At 37.6% G+C, this 27,516-nt stretch overlaps 1 protein-coding gene across 1 annotated transcript; it reads left to right on the top strand.

Annotated features, from left to right (window-relative positions):
* Positions 1 to 1,498: 1,498 nt before the first annotated feature.
* LOC149258545 (uncharacterized) lies at positions 1,499 to 6,972 on the top strand. Its single transcript, XM_089421950.1, has 2 exons — positions 1,499 to 2,188; positions 2,836 to 6,972. Exons 1-2 carry the CDS (start codon positions 1,499 to 1,501, stop codon positions 6,970 to 6,972), a joined length of 4,827 nt encoding a protein of 1,608 aa, XP_089278076.1.
* Positions 6,973 to 27,516: the final 20,544 nt, after the last annotated feature.

Below are 27,516 nucleotides of genomic sequence, written 5' to 3' on the forward strand. Positions count from 1 at the left end.
AATGAATCCCATCACACCATGGCTATCTAGGAAATGGCAAGGAAAAATTGAAACCACTGTCAAACTAGGAAAAACTCATGGCAATGACAACAAATGAACCAAATAAAAAAATGCATGTACCATGAATTCACATCCCAACAAGGAAATCACACATGAAACCTGTTACCTGCAAGATCTTCCTGTTGAAGTTGTTGATCCACCCTTCTCCTTTCTTCCCTTCACTTTCCTTTGCTTGTCATTTTCCTTCCTTTGCTTGCTTGCTTTCCTTTCTCAAAATCCAAGTGAATGCTAAAGTGCTCCAAGAATGCTCTAAGTGTGCAAGAGTGAATGAGAGCCAAAAATAAACTGAAAAAACCTGTGAACTATTTTTCTGATGTCTTTTTGTCATTGATGTCCCCTTTTTCTTCATTTTCCTCTAATTTTCCTTTCATGCAAATTTGTGTCTCTTCACCTTCCTTTTCTCCTATTTTCCTTTATTTTCATAATTAAATTCCAATTATTTCCTCTTTTCCTTTGTCAATTTCCATAGCCATTATTAAACCACAAGAGATGCCCACTAATGTGTTTTCCCAACATTCAACTTGGAATATGTGTCCCATGACCTTCGTATTATTTTTCCTTTATTATCCTTTATTACACGAAACTTTATTTTTCCTTTATTATCCTTTATTACATGAAACTTTAACCTGGGGTTGTTACAATTTTTTGCAACCCTCGTGGGTATTTGTTATTAGTGGTGTATTTTTTGCAATAGAAGAAGATTGTAGTTGAAGCTATGGCCCTTCACATTTTGTGCCTTTTTCAATTTTCCCAAAGTGTTTTGTGTTAGCGGTTTTCTACTTATACTATATTTTTAATTAGAGTTTCTGGGTTTTGTTCCAGCATCTTTCGTTATTTTTTCTCCTACGAAGTCACATTGGTTGTCTTTGCATCACGTTATGTTATTGCAATGCAATGAGCTTGACAATTTGTTGGATTTTGGTCCTACAATGTGTTGTGTAGGTGATGATCTAGTTTTCTTTAGTTTTGGTCTTCACGAACCCATGTCTCGTCCTTTCTATAGTATTATTAGAAGAAATTATTCTTGTATTTGTCCACAATGTTCTTTGGAAAATTTCGTCATGCCTCCTAGGTAGAGAATGAGTTGTAGAAGGGGTGGTGGAGGTAACATTGGGCACAAAAGGGTTTTCCCTTTTTCCTATGACTCTATTGCAACATTTTTTGATGTTGTTCCTTTAGAGGTAAGAAAGGAAATCTAAGATCAAATGGAGCGCGCGTTCTCTCTGGCGATGAAACCCTCGAGCCCTTGACTGCGCTTGGCGGCTCCGCTGCTGGGCCGCAGCCCCCGCTGCGAGCCTCCTGCTCCGCTAGCTTCCTCCCTCCCTGGGCCTTCCGTCCCATTTCCCGCTGCTGCTCGTGCTGAGGCCGAGGGCAGCCTGCTGCTCCCTCTGCTGGGCCTCTTGCCTCCCCCCTTTTCCTGAGAATCGCCTTCGGCATGATGGGTTCTCCTGATACAGGTCAGGCCGACATGGAGAAATCTTTTGCATCTCTTATCCCAGAGAACAATCCAGAACGGATTCGACCCACGGCTTCAAAATTTATCAAGAAGCTTGATGAAATACCGGAGATCCCTCTCCCCCCAATCCTCCCAAGGAGATCCGCTGTTGCCTTGGCAGAACGGGGTCTAGTTGGGCAGTTCACGGGGTTATGGCCGTCCTCCCGAACTGTCCAAAGATGGGTGGAAAGAAATTGGAACGCTATGGTTCAGGGGAAAATTGCGATAAGATTCTGCGGAAGAGGCTTCTTCACCTTCCTCTTCGAAACTGTGGAGGACCGCAACCTAATCTTTAGGAATGGACCATACTTCATGGATACCAGAGGCCTTTACCTCAACCGCTGGACCCCGGACTTCGACCCAGAAATGGATGTCCCCAATGCAGTCCCGGTCTGGGTTCGCCTTCCGCATCTGCCGCTCCACTGCTGGGCTGATGAATCAGTTAGAGCAATCGGAAACGGAATAGGGAAATATGTGGACAGAGCGGAGCCAAAAGAGAATATGCACGCCTGTGCGAGGATCTGCGTGGAAGTGGATTTGGGCAAAGGATTACCAGAAGCCGTCAAGCTCAGAGTGGACCAGTGGACACACATACAGCAAGTGGATTACGAGCAACTTCCCTTCAAATGCAAGGTATGTCATGAATATGGTCATTTTGCTAATAGGTGCTCCAAAGCTAGAATAGAAGTCAATGCCAGCTCTGAACCCACAGAGGAAACATGGGAAGTAGTTCAAAAAAAGAAGAAATCAAACCCTCCCCCTGAACCAGAGGTGCCCCACACTGACATCCCTCCCATCTCCGCCGTCCCATCAAGCATGGATCATTCCATTCCCTCATCCTCCAACCCTTTCGAAACCCTAGCCTCCGATGAACCCTCATCCCCCCCTCCATCCCCCAAGGGCAACAGAACCCCCCCCTCCTCCCCCCTTCAGGCTTCCCCCCCTCGCACAGTGGAAAGGATCCTAACAAGGAATAAAACAAAGGAAAATATCATAGCCACGGATCCACCAAGGAAAGTGGGAAGGAAATCGAATAAGGAAATAAGAGATGAGAATGCAGCAAAAGAGATGACCACAGGGACACAGCAACCAATAGACACATATCTGGACAAGAACAAGGGAAGCGGCGAAAAAACGAAGGAGAAAATCGGGCCCCACAACAAAATAGGTAAATGATGATTTTGGTCTCTTGGAACTGTAGGGGGATGGGCTCCTCCCTCAAATTAAACGCAGTCCGGGATCTCATGAACTCAGAACAACCAGACTTCCTCCTACTCCAGGAGACCAAAATCAGTGAACAAGAATTCCAAATCAGCACCTCAAAGTTTAGAAGGTATTCAGGAACAGCCGTGAGTGCAATAGGAGCATCAGGAGGCATAGGTGTATTATGGAAGAAAAGCAAATGGAATCTCATAAACAGCAATCCAAACAGGTGGTGGATTAGAATCGACATGCAAAGTCTAGATCTGAGGGAGGAATACACAATCTACAATGTATATGCACCACCCCACTTCAGGGACAAAGCCACTTGCTGGGAATCATTGAAAGCAGATATAGAGACCTTACAAGGAAGGAAGATCTTTCTTGGAGGAGATCTGAATCTAATCAGAAACGCAGAAGAAAAACTTGGAGGGAAGTACTTCACTGATCCATTCAGAGACAAATTGGAGGACATCATACAAGCTCACAAATTTATAGACATCCCCCCTCAAAATGGCCGCTTCACATGGTCTAACAAAAGGATAGGCAGAGACAATATCAAAGAAAGACTTGACCGAATTCTTGTACAGGAGAGTGCAGCAATCAGCTTTCAAAGGGTCCACAGTTCAATCCTACTGGGCTTCACTTCTGATCATAAACCGGTAGCGCTGCACTTGGAAAAAGAAGAGAATTTGGGCCCCCTCCCTTTCAAATATAACAAGACCTGGGACGCCATCGAGGACTTCAAATCTCTGATCAAGGAGTCATGGAAGATAGAGATAACAGGCTCACCGCATTATGTCTGGGAATCAAAGATCAAACACCTAAGAATCGCTATTAAAAACTGGGCAAAAAACCACGCAAACGAGGAGATGAGGACAAAAACAGAGTTGCAAAGAAGCTTGGAGGAATGGAATCAGGAAAGGGAGACAGTTCAAGAAACAGAAGAAGATCAAAAGGTAGAAGCGGAGATGCACAAAGCCTTATACAACCAGCATCGAAAAGAGGAGGAAGAGCTCAGGCAAAAGTCTAGATGTCTCTGGATCAAGTCGGGGGATAAAAATACCTCCTTCTTTCACAACTGCCTCAAGTTAAGGAGAGCTGGAAATAATATAGGTAAGATAAGGTTTAATGAGAAAGAGTTAACAGAGAGTGAGGAAATTAAGGAGGCCGCGACAAACCATTTTCAATCCCTGCTCTCAGCTGACCCTCAGTACAAAGAAAACCCGGACTTCATCAAAATTATTGAAAGGAAGGTTACTGAATTTCAAAACAGCAATCTGGATAAAGAAATCACTTCAGAAGAGGTGGAGTGGTCCATCAACAGCATGCCCCTGGACAAAGCTCCAGGCCCGGATGGCTTCACGGTAAGCTTCTACAAAACCCATTGGGATATCATCAAAAAAGATTTCCTCAGAATGGTGAGAAACTTCCACCTTAAAAGCAAATTGGGAAGTAGTGTCAAATCTTCGTTCCTAGCCCTCATCCCAAAGGATCCAAGCCCCCAATCTTTTGATAGGTTCAAACCCATCTCCCTCTGCAATGTGTCTTACAAAATTATCTCAAAAATCCTAGCTAACAGGCTGAAACAAATTCTCCCTTCTATCATTTCTGACATTCAAGGTGGGTTCCTTCCCAGGAGGCACATAACCGATAATGTAATTATGATTCAAGAAGCAATACACAGCAGTATAACTAGAAATGAGAAAGGAATGATAATCAAGTTGGACATGGCTAGTGCCTTTGACAGGGTAAATCACGCCTTCCTGGAGACTGTGCTTGCAAAGTTTGGGATTTCAAGGAATTTCATTAATAAAGTCATGGAATGTGTCTCTCAGAATTGGACAGCTCCGCTCATCAATGGGAGGCCTTGCAGAGCCTTCATAAGCACCCGTGGATTGAGGCAAGGTTGCCCCTTATCCCCCTTTCTCTATATTATAATGGCGGAAACCCTAAGCTTGCATTTAGAAAACAAGAGAAGGCTGAAGGAAATCACTGGAGTGGACATAATCAGAGGAGCTAAAGGGATCAATCACTCCCTATTTGCAGACGACACTCTGTTAATAGGTGGAGCTTCAAGCCTTATGGCAAGGAGATTCAAGGCCATCCTTGATCTCTTCCTTCAAGCATCGGGGGGAAAACTAAACAACAACAAATGCAAAATATATACCTGGAATGTTCCAAGACATATAACTCAAAGGATTGCTATGATTCTGGAAATTCCAGCCCAATCTAGTTGGTCTCACTTCTTGTATCTTGGACTCCTGCTGGCCAAAGAATCAATCAAACACGAAGTATGGGTTAATTTGATCGAGAAGCTTAGAGGCAAACTTCAAAGTTGGGGGATGCATTGGCTCAATCTAGCAGGAAGAACAATCCTTATCAAGTCCATCTTATCAGCCCTCCCTATTTATCAATTCGCCATAACGCTCGCCCCCTCAAGTATCCATAAACACATGGAGCTCATTCTTAGAAGCTTTCTCTGGAAGGGTGGAAAGCAAGAAACGAAGAAATTCAGTCTTGTAAAATGGGAAAAGGTCATCCTCCCCATAGAAAAAGGCGGGCTAGGAATTAAAGTGCCCAGATTGGCAAACTTGGCAATGGGATTCAAGTTAATATGGAGAATTTTAACTGAGAAAGACTCCTGGTGGGCAGAGGTCTTGAAAAAAAAATACCTAAGTGGAAGCAACAGCAATATCCTCTCCGACACAATCACAGAAAGACAATGCACCCCGGTCTGGAAGCTGATCAAAAAATCTTTAACTCTCCTCAAATCTCATATCTCCAAAGCCCCAGGCAATGGGAAGCAAACCAGCATATGGAAAGACAAAATAATGGGTCAGGAAGCCAAGGAAAAGCTTCCCCATCTGAGGCAGCTGCAGCAGTGGATGTCTGATAAAAATCTCACAACTCTCTTTGACATTTCAAATTGGGACCATGACAAATGGAAAGGTTGGAAAATCAGGCATCTTCCTGAGGGACTAAAGGAGCAATGGAACAACCTTAAACTCTCATTAGCAGGAGCAGCTCCCACAAGCAAGGGGAAAGAGGACAGTTTCATATGGGATCCAAATGGAGGCACCTACTCGGTTAGGGAAGGTTACAAAGCGCTCCAAAATCAAGCTGCATTGAATAATTGGCAATATCACAAGAACGCTTGGAAAATCGAAAGTCTCCCGAAGATAAAACTCTTCAACTGGACCTTGCTTCATGGCAAGCTCCTAACAGCTGAGAATTTGAGAAAAAAGGGGATCCAGGGGCCTTCCATCTGTGTTATGTGCAGGAAAGAGGAAGAAAGCCTCAATCACCTCTTCATAGACTGCCCTATAGCATCGACATGCTGGAAGCTCATAATCAGCCCTCTAGAGACAGGGGAGGTTCCCAACCAGGTCTCTCTCCTTCAGAAAGGCTGGGGGAAACTCTCTCCCTTTCCAACCAAAGACACAACCCTCGCCAAGAGACTCTGGTCCAGCATTCCCCCCAATCTCTGCTGGCAGATATGGCTCGCCAGAAACGCAAGCATCTTCAAAGACAAAAAACCTAGGATCTCAAATATCCTGGCCAAAACTGTTGCGCTTACAGCTGAGACTATTGAAGCCAACGGGATTCAACAAGCTGACCCGGAATACTCAATTGAGCAAGTGAAAGCATGGGTTCAAAGATTCAACTGCAAGCCAAACCCAAAATTCAAGACAATCAAGGGATCTGGACAGAGTGAATGGAAGATCAGAGGGTCAAAAGAGGAAGTTAACAACTGGATCCAAAGGCAAAAGAGGCACACACTGCACTTCGACGGGGCCTCAAAGAACAATCCAGGCATAGCTGGAGCAGGGGGAGTTTTAAAGGACCCCCAAGGAAAAACGATGGTAACATATGAATGGAGCTTGGGGACTTTGTCAAACAACAAAGCAGAAGCATATAGCCTCCTTTTGGGGATCTCCATAGCGCGGAGGAGGGGAATTCATGACCTTCTAGTGATGGGAGACTCAACAATCCTAATAGCAGCCTTAAACAAGGGGAGCAACTTCAACCAATGTGCCCTGAACAGAACAAAAGACAGAATCCTTGAACAGGTCAGGGGCATGAACAACGTGACCTATAAACACGTCCTCAGAATTCATAATAAGACAGCTGACGAGCTGGCCAACAAGGCCATCAAAAGACCCACGGGCCAGGTGAGGGAGAATGAGGAAATATATGATCATGATATCCCATAGATATATCTTAATCCCAATGCATCTGACTGTCAGTCACCTCAGGCATCTATCTCGAGACAACAGGCCAGCGAAAAAGAGATCTTCTGCTCTACAAATCGATCTCGACTGCCAAAACGGAGGGTACAGGACAGGGAATCGGCCTCAGGACCTGAACATGCAAGGAAACAACAGCATTTCTCTTCGACACTCTCCCGGAACCAAAGGAATGCGTGATCATGCCCATACCTGTTACAGAATACAAGGACAGTCACAGAGCGCCTCAGATCACTCGAGGACAGATAGGATCAGTCACTCCGCCTACATTCATGAGTGGGAGATCGCCCGTTGCATCCTGTTTAAACTCATCAAGAATCCAAAGGCCCTCACTACTCATCAAAAACATAGCGCGCGCAGGAGAGCTCTTCGGGATCGGAGGCATCACTCTGAGATTCTCTTAGTGAACGGCAATAGCTGGCTTTCCCTTGCGCACAATGGCATCAGGCATCGAGAGCAAGCAAATTCATGCGGTGCAAGACAGCAGGGAGAAGCTTCAACAAGAGTGAGCAAGAGGGAACCTCTCCAGGATGAATCGGTTACCCAACATCCCCCCTAACTCATGCGGTGCAGTTATAAATGGATAGGAGGATCCTTTGTAAGGCAATATAGCCGTTTAAATTCAGTATTAAGTGTAGTTAAGAAGAGCTTCGAGAACTATGGGTCTGCGAGCCTAATTTTGAATCTCAGCTCTTGGAATCTTCCTCTTATTGTAATAGCTTTCGAATCGCAAGTTTTATAATACACAAGTAGACGACTTTGTTAAAAAAAAAGAAAAAGAAAGGAAATCTTGTTGCTGGACGAAAGAGTTTGGGGAGTGACCATATCACTCAGATTTGGAATTGGCGTGGGAGGATATGGAATGGATCCTTGATCCTAGTAGGTTCAAGAAAAGACGACTTCATTTTATGAATTCTCTGGCTCTTCATCAAAAAATGGCATCTCTATTGTGCCTTAATTTTAAGGAAAAACAAGTGGAGACCTATAATGTATTTTCCTCTTTGGAGGACGTTAAGCATATGTCGTGAAACCAATGCTTCTGCCTGGATAACGTGGACCAATGTTTGGCTCATGCGGAAAGCTTCTTTGTGAGGGATTCTTCCTCTGGGGACCTTATATATCCTCCAAATGATAGTGCTCACACACCTTCTTTAATTTCTTCGGATCATGACTAGAAATGGTGACTTCAAGTTTTTTTTCATCAATTTTCATGTGTCCTACAAGTTTTTTGTTATGCAACCAACTCACAAAATATAAGAAAAGATAGATCAACGACTTGAGAAATAGCCTCTTCGAGGGGGCAACCTCGTTTACATCACATAAATGAACAATTCTTGGATGATTCAAATTAAAATACCTCCTTGGTATATATAGGAGTATAAGGAGTCATAATATAATTAGAGCCTATATAACAATAATAATGTAAGGGCACAACAATAACAATAGTGGCATTTTATAGGAAACACCAATAACAATATGGGGTCTACATGGGCACAACAATAACTATAGTGGGGCTACACTAATAATGACAATAAGGAGGATCCACTAGTATTATGGGGACCTAACATTCCCCTCTCCTTCAAAAGAGTGTTTTCCTCAATGTTTAAGTAGTTAAGGATTCTTTTGTATGAAATCTGCATCGTCTCATGCTGAATCTTCAATGGGTAAGTTCTTCCATTTAATGAGATACTCTAAAATTTCTCGAATACATAATTATCAGGTTCTTGTTTCCATGATTACTTCAACCTATAATATGATTTTTCCTTCTTCATCAAGTTTTGGCAATATTGTTTGAATTGGTAGCTTGTCGTCGATAACCTTCTTTAATCATGAAACATGGAAAACTAGGTGCACTCAGGAAGATATAGGCAACTTCAATTTGTATGCCATAGTAACAATCTTTTGCAACACTTTGTAAGGACAATAATACTTGGGTGTTAATTTATTATATTTGTTAGCTTGCTTGAGGGACATTTTTTTGTATGGTTATAGCCTTAAAAATACCCAGTCACCTACATCAAAACTTCTTTCACTGTGACGTTGATCTTCCTATTGTATCATTTGATTATGTACCAGAATGAGGTTTTCCTTTAAGACTTGGAGAACTTGTTTTTGATGCTCAATGTGATCTTCCACTGCTTGAACCTTAGAATTTTCTCTTAAAGATGATGTGATGGAGGGTGGATGATATCCATAAAGTTCCATAAATGGGGTCATTTTTGTTGCAATATGGAAGGAAGTGTTATACCACCATTCATCCAGGGGTAACCACTTACCCCATTGTGTTTGTTTATTAGATACAAAGCAACAAAGATACCCTTCTAAACATTTGTTCACTATCTCAGTTTTCCCATCACATTTAGGATGATAAGATGAGCTATGAGATAATTGAGTATCAAGACAAGAAAATAATTTTGTCCAAAAAATTCTAGTGAAAATGGGATCTTTATCACGTACATTAATCTTTGGGTTTACATGTAGCTTTTGAATGTTTCCATAAATGTAGTAGCAATTGTACTGGCTTTAAGAGGATGAGATAATGCACAAAAGTGTGCATACTTTGTAAGTCTATCAACTACCACCATGATGAAACTATTTCTCTTAAACTTGGGTAAACCTATGATAAAATCCATTAAGACCTCCTCCCAACGCTGACTTGGAATGGCTAAAGGTTGTAACATACCCGGGATCTTAATTGTCTCAACTTTATTTCATTAGCAAACCAAACATTCTGCGACAAACTTCTGAATATCATATTTAAGGCGATCCCAAAAAAAATCCTTTCTGACCCTGTGGTAAGTTTTTAAAAATATTGAGTGCCATCCTAAGGAGGAGGTGTGAAATTCCAAAAGAATAATTTTTTTGAGTTGGGAATTCTTACAAAGGTATAAGCAATCTTTGTACCATAATGAGTCATTTTTCTAGATAAATGTAGCAGATGTAGTGGGATCTTGCTGCAGCTTTTGAATGAGTGTCCACACCTATTTTTAATTCTTCCATTCATCCCTTGCTCCAGTTATCCAATTAGGTTGGATAATAGAAATAGCATAGAGAAATGCTCCCACATCCTCATCCTTTCTTGAGAGTGCATTTGCAATAACATTTTTCTTCCCTTTTTTCTAGATGATGTCAATGTCATAATCCAACATCTTTGTGACCCATTTTTGTTGCTCTTCTGAAGATAGTTTTTGTTCCAAAAAGTATTTGAGACTATATTGACATGCTTTTACCTTTAAGTGTATTCCCATTAGGTAAGGTTGACATTGCTTTAGTGCATGTAGTATTGCCAACATTTCCTTCTCATAAATAGGTTTGTGTAAATACCTTCCCTTGATTGGATGACTTTCAAAATTAATAGGTGCTCCTTCTTGCATTAAAACATCACCAATTCCATTTCCTGAGGCATCATATTCCACAGTAAATGTTTTTTTGAAGTCTGGTGTAGATAAGACCAGTGCTTGGCACATTGCCTCTTTAAGATGTTCAAAGGGCTTAGTTGCTTCAAGGGTCCAAGAAAATGCATATTTCTTCAGTAATTTTGTTAAAGGTGCTCTTATTCTCCCATAATTATTAACAAACCTACAATAGTACCCTATCAACCTGAGAAATCCTCGAAGATTCTTTAGGGTTATGGGGATTTTCCATTCCTTAATGGATTTAATTTTATTAGGGTATATCTTAACACCCTCATGAGACACAACATGACCCAAATGTTCCACCTCCTGTACTCCAAAGAAACATTTGGAGGTTTTTGCATATAATTATTTCTCCTAAATAGTTTGAGCACCCTATTAACATGTTGAACATGATCCTTCCAAGACTTGTTGTAGATTAGTATATCGTCAAAAAATACTAACATAAGTTTTCTAAGGAAGGGTTTGAAAATAGAATTCATAAAACCTTGAAATGTGGAAGGTGCATTAGTAAGGCCAAAAGGCATGAAAAAAAATTCATAATTACCTTCATGAGATCTAATGTTGTTTTCAAAATGTCTTCAGCCTTCATTATAATTTGATGATATCCTGAACGAAGATCTAGCTTGGTGAAGTAAATTGCTCCATGTAATTCATCAATGACAAGAGTGGGAAATTTATATTTAATAGTGAGTTTGTTGATCTCCTTATAATCCAGACACATACACATGATCCATCTTTCTTGTGCACCAATACTACTGGAGCAGAGAAAGAACTTTGACTAGGTTGAATTATACTAGCCTCTAGCATTTCTGCAACCATATGTTCAATTTCACTCTTTTCAGAATATGAATATCTGTAATCCCTGATGTTTGGAGGAACACTTCCTTGAGTCAAGTGAATAGCATGATCATAATCACGAATAGGTGGGAGGCCTTTCAGAGTCTCAAATATCTTCGAATAATTGTCCAAGATTTTTTGGAGATCTGGAGAAATAGATGTTTTTGATGTTTGAATCTCTAGTAAGCATAATTGTGTAATCACACCTTGTTGTTCTTTCTTCAAAATATTTTTCATGCTATTAAAGATGACTATATTCCCTGGTTTCCCTTCGATACCCCTTAATTGGATTTCTTTTCCTTCCCAAAAAATTTTCAAGAAAAGTTTGTGAAAATTAAAAGCTATCGTCCCCAAAGATTGTAACCATTGGACTCCTAGTACAACATTAGCACCACCCATTGGAATGAAAAGAATTTGACCATTCAATACATATTACCCCATGGTTAGCTTGATATTATGTCACTTTATAGAGAAATTTATATTTCCTCCATTTACAAACATCACTTGACACTCTGGTGTTGGATATAGAAAGAAATTCAATTCCTTGGCTATCTTACAATGAATCAAATTATGGGTACTACCTAAATCAATCAACACTATTACTTTTTTCTTCTTGATATATCCTTCTATCTTGAGAGTTTGAGGAGTGGTTATTTCTGCGAATTCATTACAACATATCGTAGGATTCATTTCTTCTTTCTTTGGGGTTGGCTCTTGGTTTATATCCTCTTCTTTTGATGTTTCTTGTTCCTTTTATTCCTCCTCTTCATAATCTGTGTAAAAAGATTTCTTCTCAGCACACTTATGACCTTTAGTGTATTTGCTATCACAATTGTAACAAATCCCTTTTGCTCTTTTTTCCTCCAATTGTTGTGGTGTCAACCTTGTAGGTTGTGAAAGGCTAAGAGAAAAAACACTTCCATCTTTATAGTTGTGAGTGGTAGACTTCCTTGTTGCCATAATTTTGCTTTCAACTTTTCTTTCCACCCTAAATGCCTTCTCCAATGGATCAAGTTCCTAAATACGAACCTCATGTTGGATGTTATCCTTCAAAGTCCCTATGAATACATCATTCCTATGCTACTCTGGAATATCACTTACCTTAATATTCAACTTTTGGAATTCCTCAGTGTGCTCCGCCATTGAACCCTTTTGTTTGAGATTTATCAATTGACTAAAGAAGGTGTTTCCCTTTGTACCCTCATAATGTGCTATCCTTTATTCCTTAAAAATTGGCAAAGTGACAAGTGGTTTACGAGAACAAAGCCATCGAAACCATACAAACTGATTGGGTTCTAAATACAAATATGCAATGTGTACCTTTTGTGTGTGCTGCACATCATGTAGATCAAAACATTTCTCCATCGCTAGGGTTGATCACTTCCATCGTAGGAAGCTTCGAGAAGCCATTGAAATTGAAAAGCACACTATTAATATTAATAGGGACAATGGTTGGAAGTTAAGTAGAAATTGGATCCCCGCCCTCTTTTTGTAGATTGTTATAATAATAATAATAATAATAATAATAATAATAATAATAATAATACTATTTTATTAATTTATTATTTTTTCTTTTATATTGCAATATATATCCTCTTTGACTTCCCTATTAAAATATTATCCATTATTTTGATATAACAATATTAAATATAATTGTTGAATATTATTCATTTTTTAATAATAACCATATTAAACTTATTTTTAATTATATATTTACAAATATTCAATTCTTATTATATTATTATTAAATTAATCTAACTAATTTGAATTCGACATTATTTTAATTAAAAATATTAATAAACTAAAATAAAACAAAAAATAATAATAATAAATTCATTCAACTAATTTTTAACGACTAATTCATAACACCTATTTCTTAATGGCTAACTCTGGAAGCAGATGCATCCTTGCTATTTAAACATTGTGACTGGCTAATTTTTTCACCTTTGTCCCGAGGATGAACCACATTAGCTGGTTCGAAACGTTGACCAAAAAATCATGATGTGATTAATTCGAAAGAATTTATCAAAATCAGTATGGATCACAAAAGTCTAAATTCAAGTATTCATGTTACTGGGTCCTTTCCATCAAACTTCCTCATATCAATATTTGGAATGTGTGGGTCTTCATTCCAAAGTTTATGTCTCTAAAATCATGATTAACAATCCTTTTATTCTCATCATGAGTTTCATGGAATACCTTTTCGCCATCAGGAAGTATTTCTTGTAGCAAATTTGTCAAACCTTCCTTCAAACCTTCCATGTCTACTTTCAAACTATTCATCTTAGCTTCGATGTATTCTTTTAATCCATCCTTCAAACCTTCCATGTCTGCTTTTAATCCATCCTTCAAACCTTCCATGTCTTATTTTAAGCTATTCTTCAAACCATCTATATTAGCTTCCATTTCATTTTTGGTAACTCTTTACGAGAGAGAAATTTGTTGCACTTGGTTGCATCATTTTGATATATCATATTGCATTTCTTCCTCTTCTTCATACATCATAGTAGAGATTTATGGTTTCTTATTAGGTGTGCCTATTATTTTGTTTCAAGGAATTTCATATTCAAACAATGATATATATGCTTCACTATGCCCTTTGAATCACTTCAAACTGATTTTTCAAACAAAAGTTATGCAAATTTTTAAAACATACACACATTTTTCTTTCTTTTTAGGAGCTCGATATTGAAATTGTTGTATCTCTATAATTTTGGATCTTCAAGATTTGAAATTTCATCCTTTGGTATCCCTCTGAGTCTTCTTTCCAACGCCACAAGTCTGAACAAGATTGGATTCTCCAAGAAAACATTATGCTCAATATCCCACGATGGTCTGATTATAGATTAGTTTAGTAGAGAAAACTTATATGATGTGCCACGTGTCCATGTTTTGACATTCAGCCCTTAAAATGATACACGAAAAATTAAATTACATGTAATTTCATTCACTTTTTACTAAGTTCAAATCTGATGCTTAGAGCGAAAGTTATGATGCTTTTCCCTAGGTCGCCTGTTTGAGATTGAATTTTGGAGCCTGCAAAACCCTAAATTATTCAGACCATATCTCAAAAAATATAGCGAACCAAGATCTAAAATTGTTACATGAAGTTAACCAACATTTGAGATCCATGGGGTTGAAATTTTAGTTTCTGAAGGCTTTTAGAAAAAACGTTATAGCGAAAATACCAAGACGACTCGTTTGAAGCAGCGAAACCCTAGAATCCAAAGCTCTAATACCAAAATTTATGCAACCAACTTACAAAAGAGAAGAAAAGATAGATCAATTACTTTAGAAATATCCTCTTTGAGGGGAAACCTCCATTACATAACATAATTGAACAACTATTGGATGATTCAAATGACAATACCTCCTTGGTATATATAGGAGTCTAAGGGGTCACAATATAATTAGAGCATACATAAAAATAATAATGTAAGGGCACAACAATAACAATAGTGTGATTCTATTTGGTACAACAATAACAATATGGGGGCTACATAGGCAGAACAAAACAAAAAGGGGGCTACAATGATAATAAAATGAGGGGGATACACTAATAATAATAATGAGGGGGCTTCACTAGTATTATGGGGACCTAACATTTGGTTTCTTGAGGGTGATCTACATCTTATCTTCATTCTAGAGCATGTAGCTATGGTTTTTTGTTTTCTTTTATGCTCCACTTCTTTTCGATTCTCTAGGATCCATGTATATCTGAATTTTGATATGGGTTTTCACTCGAGGGCCTTGAGTCATTTTCTCTAGTTTCTTCATAGCATATTTGGTCAAGGATAGTGGTGGTATGATGAAGAAATATTTTTTCTATTTTCTGGCAACACGATTTTATTGGCTCTCTTTGGTGAAATGGCTACAATGATTTTTGGTATAAATTTTGGATGAGTTGCACATCATGGAAATTGGTTCATATGTAGAATTATTGTCTTGATGGTGGAGGTCATTTTCGTCACTCTAAGTTTGTAGAAATTCCTAGGCTTTTCAATGATGATCGTATTATCTTTTGGGACTATGTAGCTTATGGTACATTGTGAATGTTGTTGTGCATTTACTGGTTAATTTATAAATGGACTTGGTTAGTTTTAGATGCCTTCAAGCTACTAATTGAGTTTTCTATGGATAGTCCAATGCACCTTATGAATTTCTACTGCTGGTTTTTGTGCACCCACTGTGCACTTTGCTTGGTCATATGTTCTGTGGTTACTAATTATGTCAACATTAAATTTCCATTTCTTTACTACTATGAGTTTTGTAGATCCACCGAGTAAATGTTGGTACTGTTATTTAATGGTCATGGGTAATTTTTCTTTGTTGCTGGCTGTTGGGTTAGATGGTCTCTTTGTGAATTTTGGAAAATGCTACTGATGTAACCTTCTCTTTGATTATGAATATAAATTGCATTAACATATATACATATATATATATATATACATATATATCTATACATACATACATACATACATACATACATACATACATACATACATACATACATATATATATACATACATACATACATACATACATACATACATATATAATTAATTAATTAATTAATTAAATATTACAATAATTAAAATCATTTAATTTTATTATTATAATATTAAAAAAATATTGTCCACGAGGTCTTAGATAGATAATGATCGAGTGCATTTTGAAGACACTCCTAGATGTTAAGTCACCAATTCAATTCCCCGCCCTATTCGGGTGTTATTCTTGGACATGACCATGATGTAGCCTCATTGTTGCCAAACTTGCAAAAACATATTAAGAAAATATTTATATTTATTCTTATTAATTTATTTTAATTATTATTTTCTTTTTAATATTTAATAAAAGGTTAATGTTTTTCATTTCAGAAGTTAAACATTGCCTCACACATATTGTAAAAACATATAATTTCTATGGATGCAATGAATACAAATATACAGACCATGTGAGGTAGGTCGATCGACAATTGCGTTGATAGCAAGGACTTAGGTCCCCATATGTTCCAAATTCAACCCTCAGTGAGTAAAAAAAATAAAATAATATATATCAACATAAAAAACACAAACACAAATATACACAAATATATAAGAGCACATTTAAACATTTATTTTTTGACAATATATTAGCTATGGAATTATTTGATTCTTCCTTTTTACATAAATTTTAATCTTTCATCACAATATATTAACTATAGAATTATTTAATTATTTATATTTACATAAAGTTTTATTTTAAATTTTATCATTTAATAATACTTCTATTTCAATTAAATTTTAATTATTCAAATGAAACTTATTTTTGTGACCCAGAGGAACCTAGCAGCAGTCCCCTGACAGGTACTAACTTTTGGGGGTCTACGATCTGTCCTCCCCTCCATAAACCGGGTCACAAACAATAAGATTTGAACTAGGTCTTTCGAGTTCCAGCGATTTCACATATCTTGGATTAACAATTGAGCTAGCCCAGAGACTATTCAAATGAAACTTTTAAGAATCTATTAATTACTAAATTATTTAATAGAAATTAAAGAGTTTTAAACAAAATTTTATATTAAAACCATTATATATAATAATAAAAATTTAAAATAATGAATTGAATTTAAAATGAAAATTAATAAAGAATAAGAAAAAAAACCAAAACAAATAAATTTAAATACTAGAAAGAATCAAATAAATAAAACAAGAGAGAAGAGAATATGCAATATATGAAATATGAGTCTAGAACAATATATATATTAACAAGCTATATAGTAGCGAGTACCTGCCACTTAGTTTAAATATAGCTAAACTAAATTTAAAAAGTATGAAAATTTAATAAAATGGAAGTCTATATAGGTGCATGGAAACCAAAACTAGAAGAAAAAGAATCAAAATTGAAAAACAAGAGATTAGAAAGAAAGGAGACTATATTTAATTATATAGAGTCAAGTTATGCGATTTGTAAATTCTAAAGATTTTGATAACAAATTATTAATTATTTTCCCTTTATTAATATACCTCATTTTATGCTTTTTCTTTTAAATACAAATTTTGGTTTTTGTCATAAAATTTAAATTACTTAACATAAAAAGCTTATATAAGTGAATTTTTAATGTTAAATTTTGGAAAATGATGTAAACTATTTTGGTCAAAAGAAAGTAATTGGCAATCAAACAAAAAACTAAACACAATATATTGTGTGTGCAAAAAGTATAATAAAACTTTAAATTCATAATTTTTTCCAATTAACACAAAATACAATGTATTTTGTTGTTATAAATAATTATTTATCAATAGAACAATGTGTTTTTTTATTAATGTGGAAACATTAGATAAAATATTAAATTTACCTAATAACATCTTAATGATATGTTAAATTCTTTTAATAATAAAAGGAAACCAACCAATAAGTCTCATTATATCACCATTTAAATTATTATTCTAAATTTAATATAACTTGTGGCTTTAAAGCCATAGCTTGTAATGCAGATTTAAACCCTTTGATGGTGGGAAAGAGATGTTTGTAGAATATCTTATCAATAACAAAACCGTGCATCCCATTGATTTACTTTGAAATGGGGATTTTTATCAATTGCTATATTTTTTTACTATTTTTTGCTTTAATTTAACTACTCCGTTTTCAAAGCAGCGTTCAAGGCAATTTTGAAACACATTTGAGTTAACAACGCAGTTCCAAAATTATAATGCCTCTCCATATAATTGAATTAATAGTGTTACTCTATCTTCAATAATCACAGTTTCTGCAAAAACAAAAAAAAAATATGCACACCAATGTGACCAAGGTAAATAATATAAGGGGTGCTGCATATGTTAACATATGAACACATTGTATAATTTTTTTTGAACCATTGCGTTAAATGCATTCTCCTTATCCTTGTCATCTGAATTAACATTCTTTGGCATGGTATATAAAACTTCAGCTGGCTTGTCAGGGGTTTTCTTTCATGGGCAATTTCTTCGAAGCAACTCTTGTGAGTGGTTTCTTAGGAAACTACACCACCTCAATACAAAAATGAAGTTTTTTTTCTCTTTTTCTGGTCTAACTGAAGTTGGTGGCCTTGTTACATAGTTTTCCACTGCTAGTTGAACATCATTTTCCATAGATGAAAGTGTATCCTTTTTACTGAGGGGCTAGTTGGGAACTTAGCTGTCAACTTGGATGAATTCCAAAATGCTGGCCATGTCTGATTTTTTTTTTAGCTCCTCTACTACTAACAATTTGGTCAAGAAAAATGAAAGAGACTAGGCTCTACTTGAATTTTCCTACAGCCATCTTACCAATGCTTTTGAACAATTAGAAATGCAGAGTCAAAGGGCTTTTACCTGTGAAATGCATCAATAACTTGAAATTATACCTATAAACTCTTACATTTCATATTTATGTGGTATTTTTTTTAGAAGAAGAATCCCTTGTTGAATTGAGGCTTCTGTGATCCATATCAAGTTTACCAAAGAATTTTCGGCTTAAATCACATGGTATTTCATTTGTCTATGCTTTTAGAACCAAAGTCAGGACAAGTTGAGGATCAGATCAAGCTATGAATGTTAAATAGACAGAGCAGACCTCTAACATCTAAAGAAGAATCCATATTATCCACAATAGTTGTCATAGTTTGGAATCCCAAAGTGGGTCCATCATGAGGATGATGCTTGACAAAAAAGCTAAAGCTCAGAAAGAATGAATACATAAATATTAATAATAAAACAAAACACAACATGAAAATAAAATCATAAGGGTCAACTATAAACTAAACCACCCATTTTACCCTAATAATATTAATATTAATAATATAATTATTAATGATTAATAATACTAATAGTATAAGAACCAAATAAACCTAACATGATAATATAATTCATAATATTATTAATATTATTAAATTAAATTTAATAAGATTATTATTAACATTATTAAACAACAACCCCAAGAGTTAGCTCAATCGGTTAAATCAAGTGCCTCGCCAATGGGAGGTCACAGGGTGGAATCCCTAAAGCTCTTGGGGTTAGGTCAGTAAATAGGCCGAGGGGTGTTGATGCCCTTCGGGTGGCGTCCACCACTCAGTGTTTAAAAACCCTGGACGTAGCATGGTGGAATCCCTAAAGCTCTTGGGGTTAGGGGGGTGTTGATGCCCTTCGGGTGGCGTCCACCACTCAGTGTTTAAAAACCCTGGACGTAGCGGCTACCCACTGACCCGGGTATCCGTGAACCAGTAAGTGAAAAAAAACATTATTAAACTTTATTATTAAAATATTAGATTTATCTAGCTAAAACTATTTAGTAATGATCCAAGATCTTTTACTTATATTTGCATCGAAATTACATGAAACATGCTTATTAACTATGGAAATTAAAAGAACAGAAAAAAAAATGCAGAAATAACCAAATAAACATGAAACCATGACACAATGATTTGATTAAGGAGTTCATCCAATTTGAACTAAGTCTCAGCCCTCTGAATAGTGGGGAGGCCTCCATTCATTAAGTGGCATAAAAAGAGACAAAAGTACAAGAAACAACCTTTACAATCCTTATACCTCCAAGCTGGAATATGAATGAAGAATGGAGAGCCCATCTTCAGAAACACACAATACCACTAAATTCCTAGCAAACAATCATGCAAAAACTCCTATCCAAACACCTAATTCGGATAATAGTGCCTTCTGCAACCTTCTGGAAACCTCCCTGGTGCTCAAGGCGAGGTCCTGAACTTGTTGCTAGGTCAGGGTCTGCTCCATACAATGATTATGAACTATACCACCAGTCCTCTCTCCTCTGGTCATATATATATGCTGGCAGGAAATCCTTCAATACCGAGGCAATTCCGAGCAACAGATCAAGTTAAGCAAGTGGGTGTTTTCCAGTAGAAAGTGGGTGTTTTCCCGTAGCGGTTCTCGGGCCCTGGATAGGATGTGGAAACAACCCTTACAAACATGGAAAAACCCCTTGCAACTGCGCGTTTAACTTAGTGGCTTTTACTATTGGCATCTCCTCGCAATCGATGGACACACCAACCCACACATCAAGCACTTTGTGAGAACTAGAGACCCGTCGAGATTATGAAACACAATGTAGAACATATCGCATCTGTAAATCGCAATTAGTGCATAGACCTACCCATACATCAAGCGGCCTGCGATACAACGGACTGGCTGGGAGTATTCAACATAATGTATAAAATATCAGGTCTGGGATCCATCATAAATCGCAATCAGCGGAGCCCCTCGTCATACAAACCCACCCTGCAATAACAACGGACCCGCTGGGCTTATTCAACACAACACATAAGACATCAGGTCCGGAAACCCTATCGCAATTGCAATCGGGATCTTGCGAGGGTTGCTTCATACACACTTGCCTTTTGCGATTTTGATATGCGATACATCGCATTGCAACTTGAATCTGCTCGGGGTCGATTCGTAAACACTTGTTCACCTCCGATCCACGATATGCCATATCACAATCGCAAATCGGCAGTGTTGGGGCCAATTCTCTTAAGCCGGGACCTCTTTTTCTGTGATATGTGATATGTGGGACCAATGGAAACCTGCCACTTGGTGCTTCTCCATTCACTGAGACTTTTTCCACGTCATCTCCTCCTGCCACCTGGACAAGCCAAACATAAAATTTGACTTGCTCTAACTTCTTCATATGAACTCCGATTTGAGTGTCGTTCAGACTGTTGGAATCAGGATGATGAGCATTTCAATCTGATGCTAAGTTTATCCAGATTCTAGCACTTCGAGTTTTGATCCCTTTACCATGCCACTGGTACTTTTTGAAGATCCACTTGGATTAATCCTCCCCACTAAGAGCTTTTAGACCACCAAAAGTCTTTTCAATCAATTGGCAAGTGAGGAAATTTCTCCCTTACTTTTTCTTCATCCATCGAGCTTTACTCGGATGCCTTCCTTTTGATGCCCACACGAATATAAAAACATTAACACACCCAACACATTGGTTGTGTCCTCTCCAAACCACACTTTCAACCACCTGCATGCAAAGATGGTACATCCTTTGAAATCATATACAAACCATATATGACTCAATAACCCTTCACTTGCCAAGAGTTTATAGCACACACTCTTTGGTCAAGGATTACATAATAAAAACCAATACCTCAACTATTCATAAGAAAAGGCCACAAACATCATCATTTCATTTTGAAGTGATGGAAAACACATCATCATTTTTACATTTACTTGCAACGCATGATTCAAAAACCATGGCCATAACAAGCAACTATATCTAAAAAAACCATATTTTACTTAATAAAGAAGACCGCCATGAATGTGGATTCATTTGTTGAAAATTTTCACCCGTTGGCTTCTTTATCGATGCTTTCTCGACATGGAGCATATGACACGTGGCTCCCTGGTGTCCCACCTCGTTGCAATGACTACAACGATTCTTTCTCCTCCAAACTTTCTGGGTCGTCTTGGAGCGTTTTCCCCCAGTTTTCCTCTTATAAGTGTTCATGGAGCCCTCACTATCGTTGGAATGTGAGGAAGTGATCTCATCATCCATCGTTGGTTGGTCACTAGCTGTTTTGGAGAATTCCCCAACTTCCTTCATGACATAGCCAAGTCTTGCATGACGAGGCATTTCATCTACTTTTATGGGGTTTATAAGCCTTGGCCATTAATTTCGAGGCCCCTCCTCTCATACCCCATTCTCTTTAACAGTTTGGAGCAAGTAACTATAGTATGTTTTTCAAAAACAACAAAATCATCATCAGGAAAGGCATATGAAATCGAAGAATCACCGTTTACCTCAAGGTGGTTATGTTGTAGCTTTTCCAAGGCTTCATCCTTGATTAGCAACTGGCGTAGCAACCTCTGGTTCTCCTTTTCTACTTCTTGTAGGAGTCTCCTTAGCTCAGTATTCTCTACTTGAATGCTTTGGCTAATCTCCTCAATTTCTTGGAGCCATGGTGCATTGGGTGTCCTTTTCATCTTTGGTACAATATCTATTGAAATCTTTGTTTCATCGCCCGAATTAGAACCCAAATCGACAAGTCCCTCTGTTGCGATCCCAAGAACTATAATCTTTCCTTCATCACTGGAATCTGACCCTGGGTCAATTGGTCTACCTTGTGAAAATCTCGTGGCCATGACCTTCTCATCTTCCTCTGATTCAGACTCATGCTCTTGTTGCAAGGTGGCAGTTGTCTTCTGCTTCTCCTTTCTGTCATTCCTCTTAGGTCTCATCTCAGGGTGCAGTTTCCAGCAATTCTCTTCATCGTGTCCCTCTTTCTCACAATGTGTACAAGAGGGCTTTTCCCCTCTTCTCTTGGTTGTTGTGGCTCTTTTTGGGTGGTCATTTTGTTCATGCGCCCCCCTATTTTCAAGATGCATGGCCTTCACATTGGCCTCATCGATAGTAGCAGGCTCGAACAATAATAATGAATGCCTTATGTAACTATGTAAGGAACTGATATACTTAGTTACAATCTTTGGTGAATCTAATGGAATTCTCAAATTTAATGCTTGTTTCCTAAATTCTTCGGTGAAGTTTTGCACATTTTGACCCTTGCTTTGCCTTAGGTGTTTCCATTCCTTTAATGTTTTTCTTATATCACAGAGGGTAAAACTGATTCTTCAATGCAGAAACAAAATTTGACCATGAGGAAAGAAGGTTACCCACATTTTTGTTGCCTTGCAATCTTCTCTCCCACCAAATGAGAGCGGTGCCACTCAGTCGAAGGGATGCCAACTGGATCTTTACCTCATCTTCTTCGATCTATTGAATCCAGTAGTAGACCTCTATCTTCCTAATCCAATTATTGAGCTTTTCTGCATTACATTCTCTAACATACATAGGCAAGTCAAACATGGCATCTAGTTTAAGAAAAGGTTTCTTAGATGTAGGTCTACGATGTCTGTGAGAATGATGGGAAGAAGAAGCAAAACTATCACTCGAAGATGGTGAGGGAGGGGGATCTTCTCCACCATCTCCATGATGTGCTGATCCATGATCATCTACATCTTTCTTCTTGTTCTAGAGGGCATTCTCATACTCCGAAAACAACTTTTCGACTTTCTCTGCCATATTGTAGAATAGCTTGTGGAATTTTTGTTCCTCTTCCCAATGAGCTTCTTCATTGGCCATGTTTCTTCTTTGTTGTGCACGTCCTGCTTCAGGATCATAGGAATTAAGATTTTCTTCTCCTTTTTGCAGCTTGTTTCAGGTTAGCATATACTCATGCAATTTGCATCTACACAGACCTTCTTTGATACCAAACTTGATTCAAGATCCTTTACTTATAGTTGCATCGAAATTACATGAAAACATAGCTTATTACCATGGAACTTAAAAGCACAAAAAACAATGCAGAAATAACCAAATAAACATGAAACCATGACATAATGATTTTATTACAGATTTCATCCAATTTGGACTACGTTTTTGGGCCCTGCTTAATAGTGGGGAGGCCTTCATTCATTAAGTGGCATAAAGGAGATAAATGTACAAGCAATAGTATTTACAATCCTTATACCTCCAAGATGGAAGTTGAACAAAGAATGGAGATCCCATCTTCAGAAATAAATAGTACCACTGAATTCATGGAGAAAATTCGTGTAAAAACGCTTATCCAAGCACCCAATTCAGAAAATTGGGCCTTCTACAACCTTCTTGGAACCTCCCTACCGCTCAAGGCGAGGTCCTGGCCTACTACCAGGCCAGGGCCTACTGCGTATAATGCTTCTAAACTATACCACCAGTCCTCTCTCATACTTCTCATATACATATTTTCATCTATATATGCTGGCGAAAAATCCCTCAATACTCGGGCAGTTCTGAACAACAGGCCAAGTTAGGCAGGTGGGTGTTTTCAAATAACAGTTCTCGGGGCACTGAATAGGATGTGGAAACAACCCTTATAAACATGGAAAAACCCCTTGCAGCTGTGCGTTTAACTTGGCGGCTTTTACTATTGGTGTCTCCCCTCAATTGGTGTTTACAATCAGCAGATAGACCATCCCACACATCAAGCACTCTGTGAGAACCACAGACCTACTGGGATTATGAAACACAATGTATAACATATCGCATCTACAAATAGAAATCAGCACAGACCAACCCTTACATCAAGCGCATACGATACAACGGACCCACTGGGAGTATTCAACATAATGTATAAAATATCAAGTACCCGTGATCCATTGTAAATAGTAATCAGTGGATCCCCTTGGCATACAAACCCACTCTGCGATAACAACAGACCCACCAGGCTTATTCAACACAACATATAAGACATCGAGTCCAAAAACCATATCGTAATCGTAACTGGGATCCTATCGGGGCCACTTCATAAACACTTGCCTTTTGCAATTGAGATATACGATACATCGCATCGCAACTTGGCTTTGTCAGGGGCCAATTTGTAAACGCTTGTCCACCTCTGATCTGCGATATGTGATATTGAAATTGCAAATTGGAAATGTTGGGGTGCATTCTCATAAGCTGTGACCTATTCTTCTGTAATATACAAGACCAATGGAATCCTGCCACTTGGTGCTTCCCCATTCGCTAATACTTTTGCCACGTCATCTCCTCCTTCCATCTGGACAAGTCAAACATAAACTTTGACTTGATCTAACTTCTTCATATGAACTCAGATTTGGTGTCATTCACACCATTGTAATCAGGATGATGCTCACTTCGATCCGATGCTAATTTTATCCGCATTCTACCACTTTGAGTTTTGAGCCCTTTACCATGCCATTGGTACTTTTTGAAGATCCACCTGGATCAAGTAACTACATAAATATTAAATTAATGCTATGAATATTGAAATTAATGAAAACTAAATGGACTAATAATTGTTGAAAGTTGTTACATGGAACCTATATTAATGAAATTAATGATGTCACTATTAATGATTCTTATCTTTTTATTCTAATATTGTATTATTCTATTTCATTTTTATTAAGTCAGGGTTAGAGACTTATGCCTGAAATGTTGAACTTAAGAGGAGATGATAGAACTAACCTACCTGATTAGAGGAAGCGAACTCCTACTGATCTCAACGCCACCATCCCTATTGATATTTTGTGAATACTCCATAATTTCAAGTGTTTCCTTGATATTCCTTTTCTAATAGTGGTCCTCCCTTGCAATTATCCAGGAATCTTCCAGATATGGTGCTTATTTTTTAAGGCATGTTAGGCAAAGGCTGAAGTGTGATATATTTAATTTTTAATGTCTGCACCATTTTATTTCAATCTCTTTTGCAAGGAACATCCTATTTCTCCAATATAACTTTTTCCACAAGAACAATCAATTTTGTAGACTCCCTTAAGTTGATGTTGATCAATTTTATCCTTCACAGTTCTCATTCCTTGTCTAATTGTCCTTGTTGTTGTGAAATGAGTGAATATGTTCTTCTTACCCAAAATCCTTGCAATCTTATAAGTAACCCCTTGAATGTAAGGAATATATACTTTACCACTGTGAGTGTGAGGGTCTTGAGGGCTAATCTTTCCCTCCACTCTTCTTATAGTCCTCCTAATATCTTGATCCTTGTATCCTATGTTTCTAAAAATAGAAGTCAAGTGCTTATTTTCTTCATCTAGGTGCTCAGAGTCAGATATTCGAAGAGCTCTAACAATAAGAGTATTGAGGACACCAAACTTTTGAGAGGGATGATGATATGAATCAACATGTAGGTAACTCTCTGTGTGATTTTTCTTTCTAAAAAATATCACAAGTGAAATATATCTAAATGACCTTAAGAAATTGTTGTAGGGTTCAAGCAAATATTTCCTTGGCATAATAGCTCCATATTCTTTGTTTTTTTACTTCAGTTTTAAGAAATCCTTGTAGCTGACTATGTCTAGAGGCATGCCCTTGAACCACCGTTCTCCTTGTAGAGGGATTTATGTAGTAGCTGAAATGGTAGCCTCTGACACTGGAAAACTCAATTCTCCAACCTTAACATCTACCCTGGTGAAGTTCAAAGAAAACTCTTTGGTCAGTTGAACACTGTAACCCTGTATCTTCTCACAAAATCTGATGCAACCAGTCTGTTCAAAAGCAACCCTAATTATTGGATATGAGTTTATCAAGGCAAGGTCTTGAGGCTCAAACCTAACTATGTCTCCCCCTTTATGCTTCTTCCTGTCTGGAGTTGTCATGACTCACAATAAAGGTGAATTCCAGGGGTTTAAAATTGCAATTATAGTGCTTAACAATTTAGCGCAACAATAGTGTAGCAGTTATGGAATTAGGGTTTTAGATGAGTTCTTATGGAAAAATTTGAATGAAAATCCCTATATTAACAAATTCAGACAAAAAAAATCAACTCTCAGACCCAAATGTAGCAGTTTTTTTTATTTTTATCTACAACAGAATTTCAAATACACAGGCACAACGAGAAAGCACAATGCATAAGGGGAATAGGTTTCTTGATATTCTAGGGAAACAACAACAAGGTTCTGAGACTCCATATCACTTATATTGAATTGTCAGGCTCCAAGATATAGGTGGGAAGCGAAATTTGAATGTTTGACACAGGTAAAACAAAAAACACATCGATTGTGTGAAAGTGCAATGAATTCTCCAAGCACAACAAGGAAAATGCAATGAGCTAAGAATCTAAGGTTTGCAAGGTCATATGGGCATTTTCCTTGACAAGTAAGGGTAAATTGAACAACATATAAGATTAATAATTCAAGAAAATGAGGATTTGAAACTTGGAAGTGGCGATAACCTCTTGACTTGTAGAAGCACAGCGACTATCCCTGAGCACAACAACTCCCCTGCAGAATTAGTGCAACAAGTTCCAACTGATGTCCAGAACGCTTTCGGTAGAACAAGGAGTAAATCACCGGTTTCTTGGATGCCAAAACAAGTTTTTGAACTCCCAAGATGACTAAAACCCGCCTTCAAGAACAGTCATTGCAATTTGAAGTTTGAATCATGAAAGCACAACAAAGGAAGATCTCATACTCATTGTTTTGAAGGGTGATGTCATAGCACATGCTTGATTTGGCAAAAAAATAGACTGAAATGACACCACTATTTTGTCTCAATGATGAGAGAATAATGACCCTCTACTATATTTCACTCATGAATTTGGATTACACATTACCCTAAACTTATTAAACCTAAACCCTTTTTAAACTATTGACAACTTGATTTTATTTGCCACTCAAATTAACACTAAGACTTGATGCCTATGAAATCATAGGCAATATTTTACCAATGTAGCAAATGATAAAAAAAGACTAAGGTTACTTTTGACTAC

Source organism: Pinus tabuliformis, chromosome 6 (genome assembly GCF_031772625.1).
Source record: "Pinus tabuliformis cultivar Carrire ecotype Pingquan chromosome 6, CPIR1, whole genome shotgun sequence".
Classification (NCBI taxonomy): Eukaryota; Viridiplantae; Streptophyta; class Pinopsida; order Pinales; family Pinaceae; genus Pinus; species Pinus tabuliformis.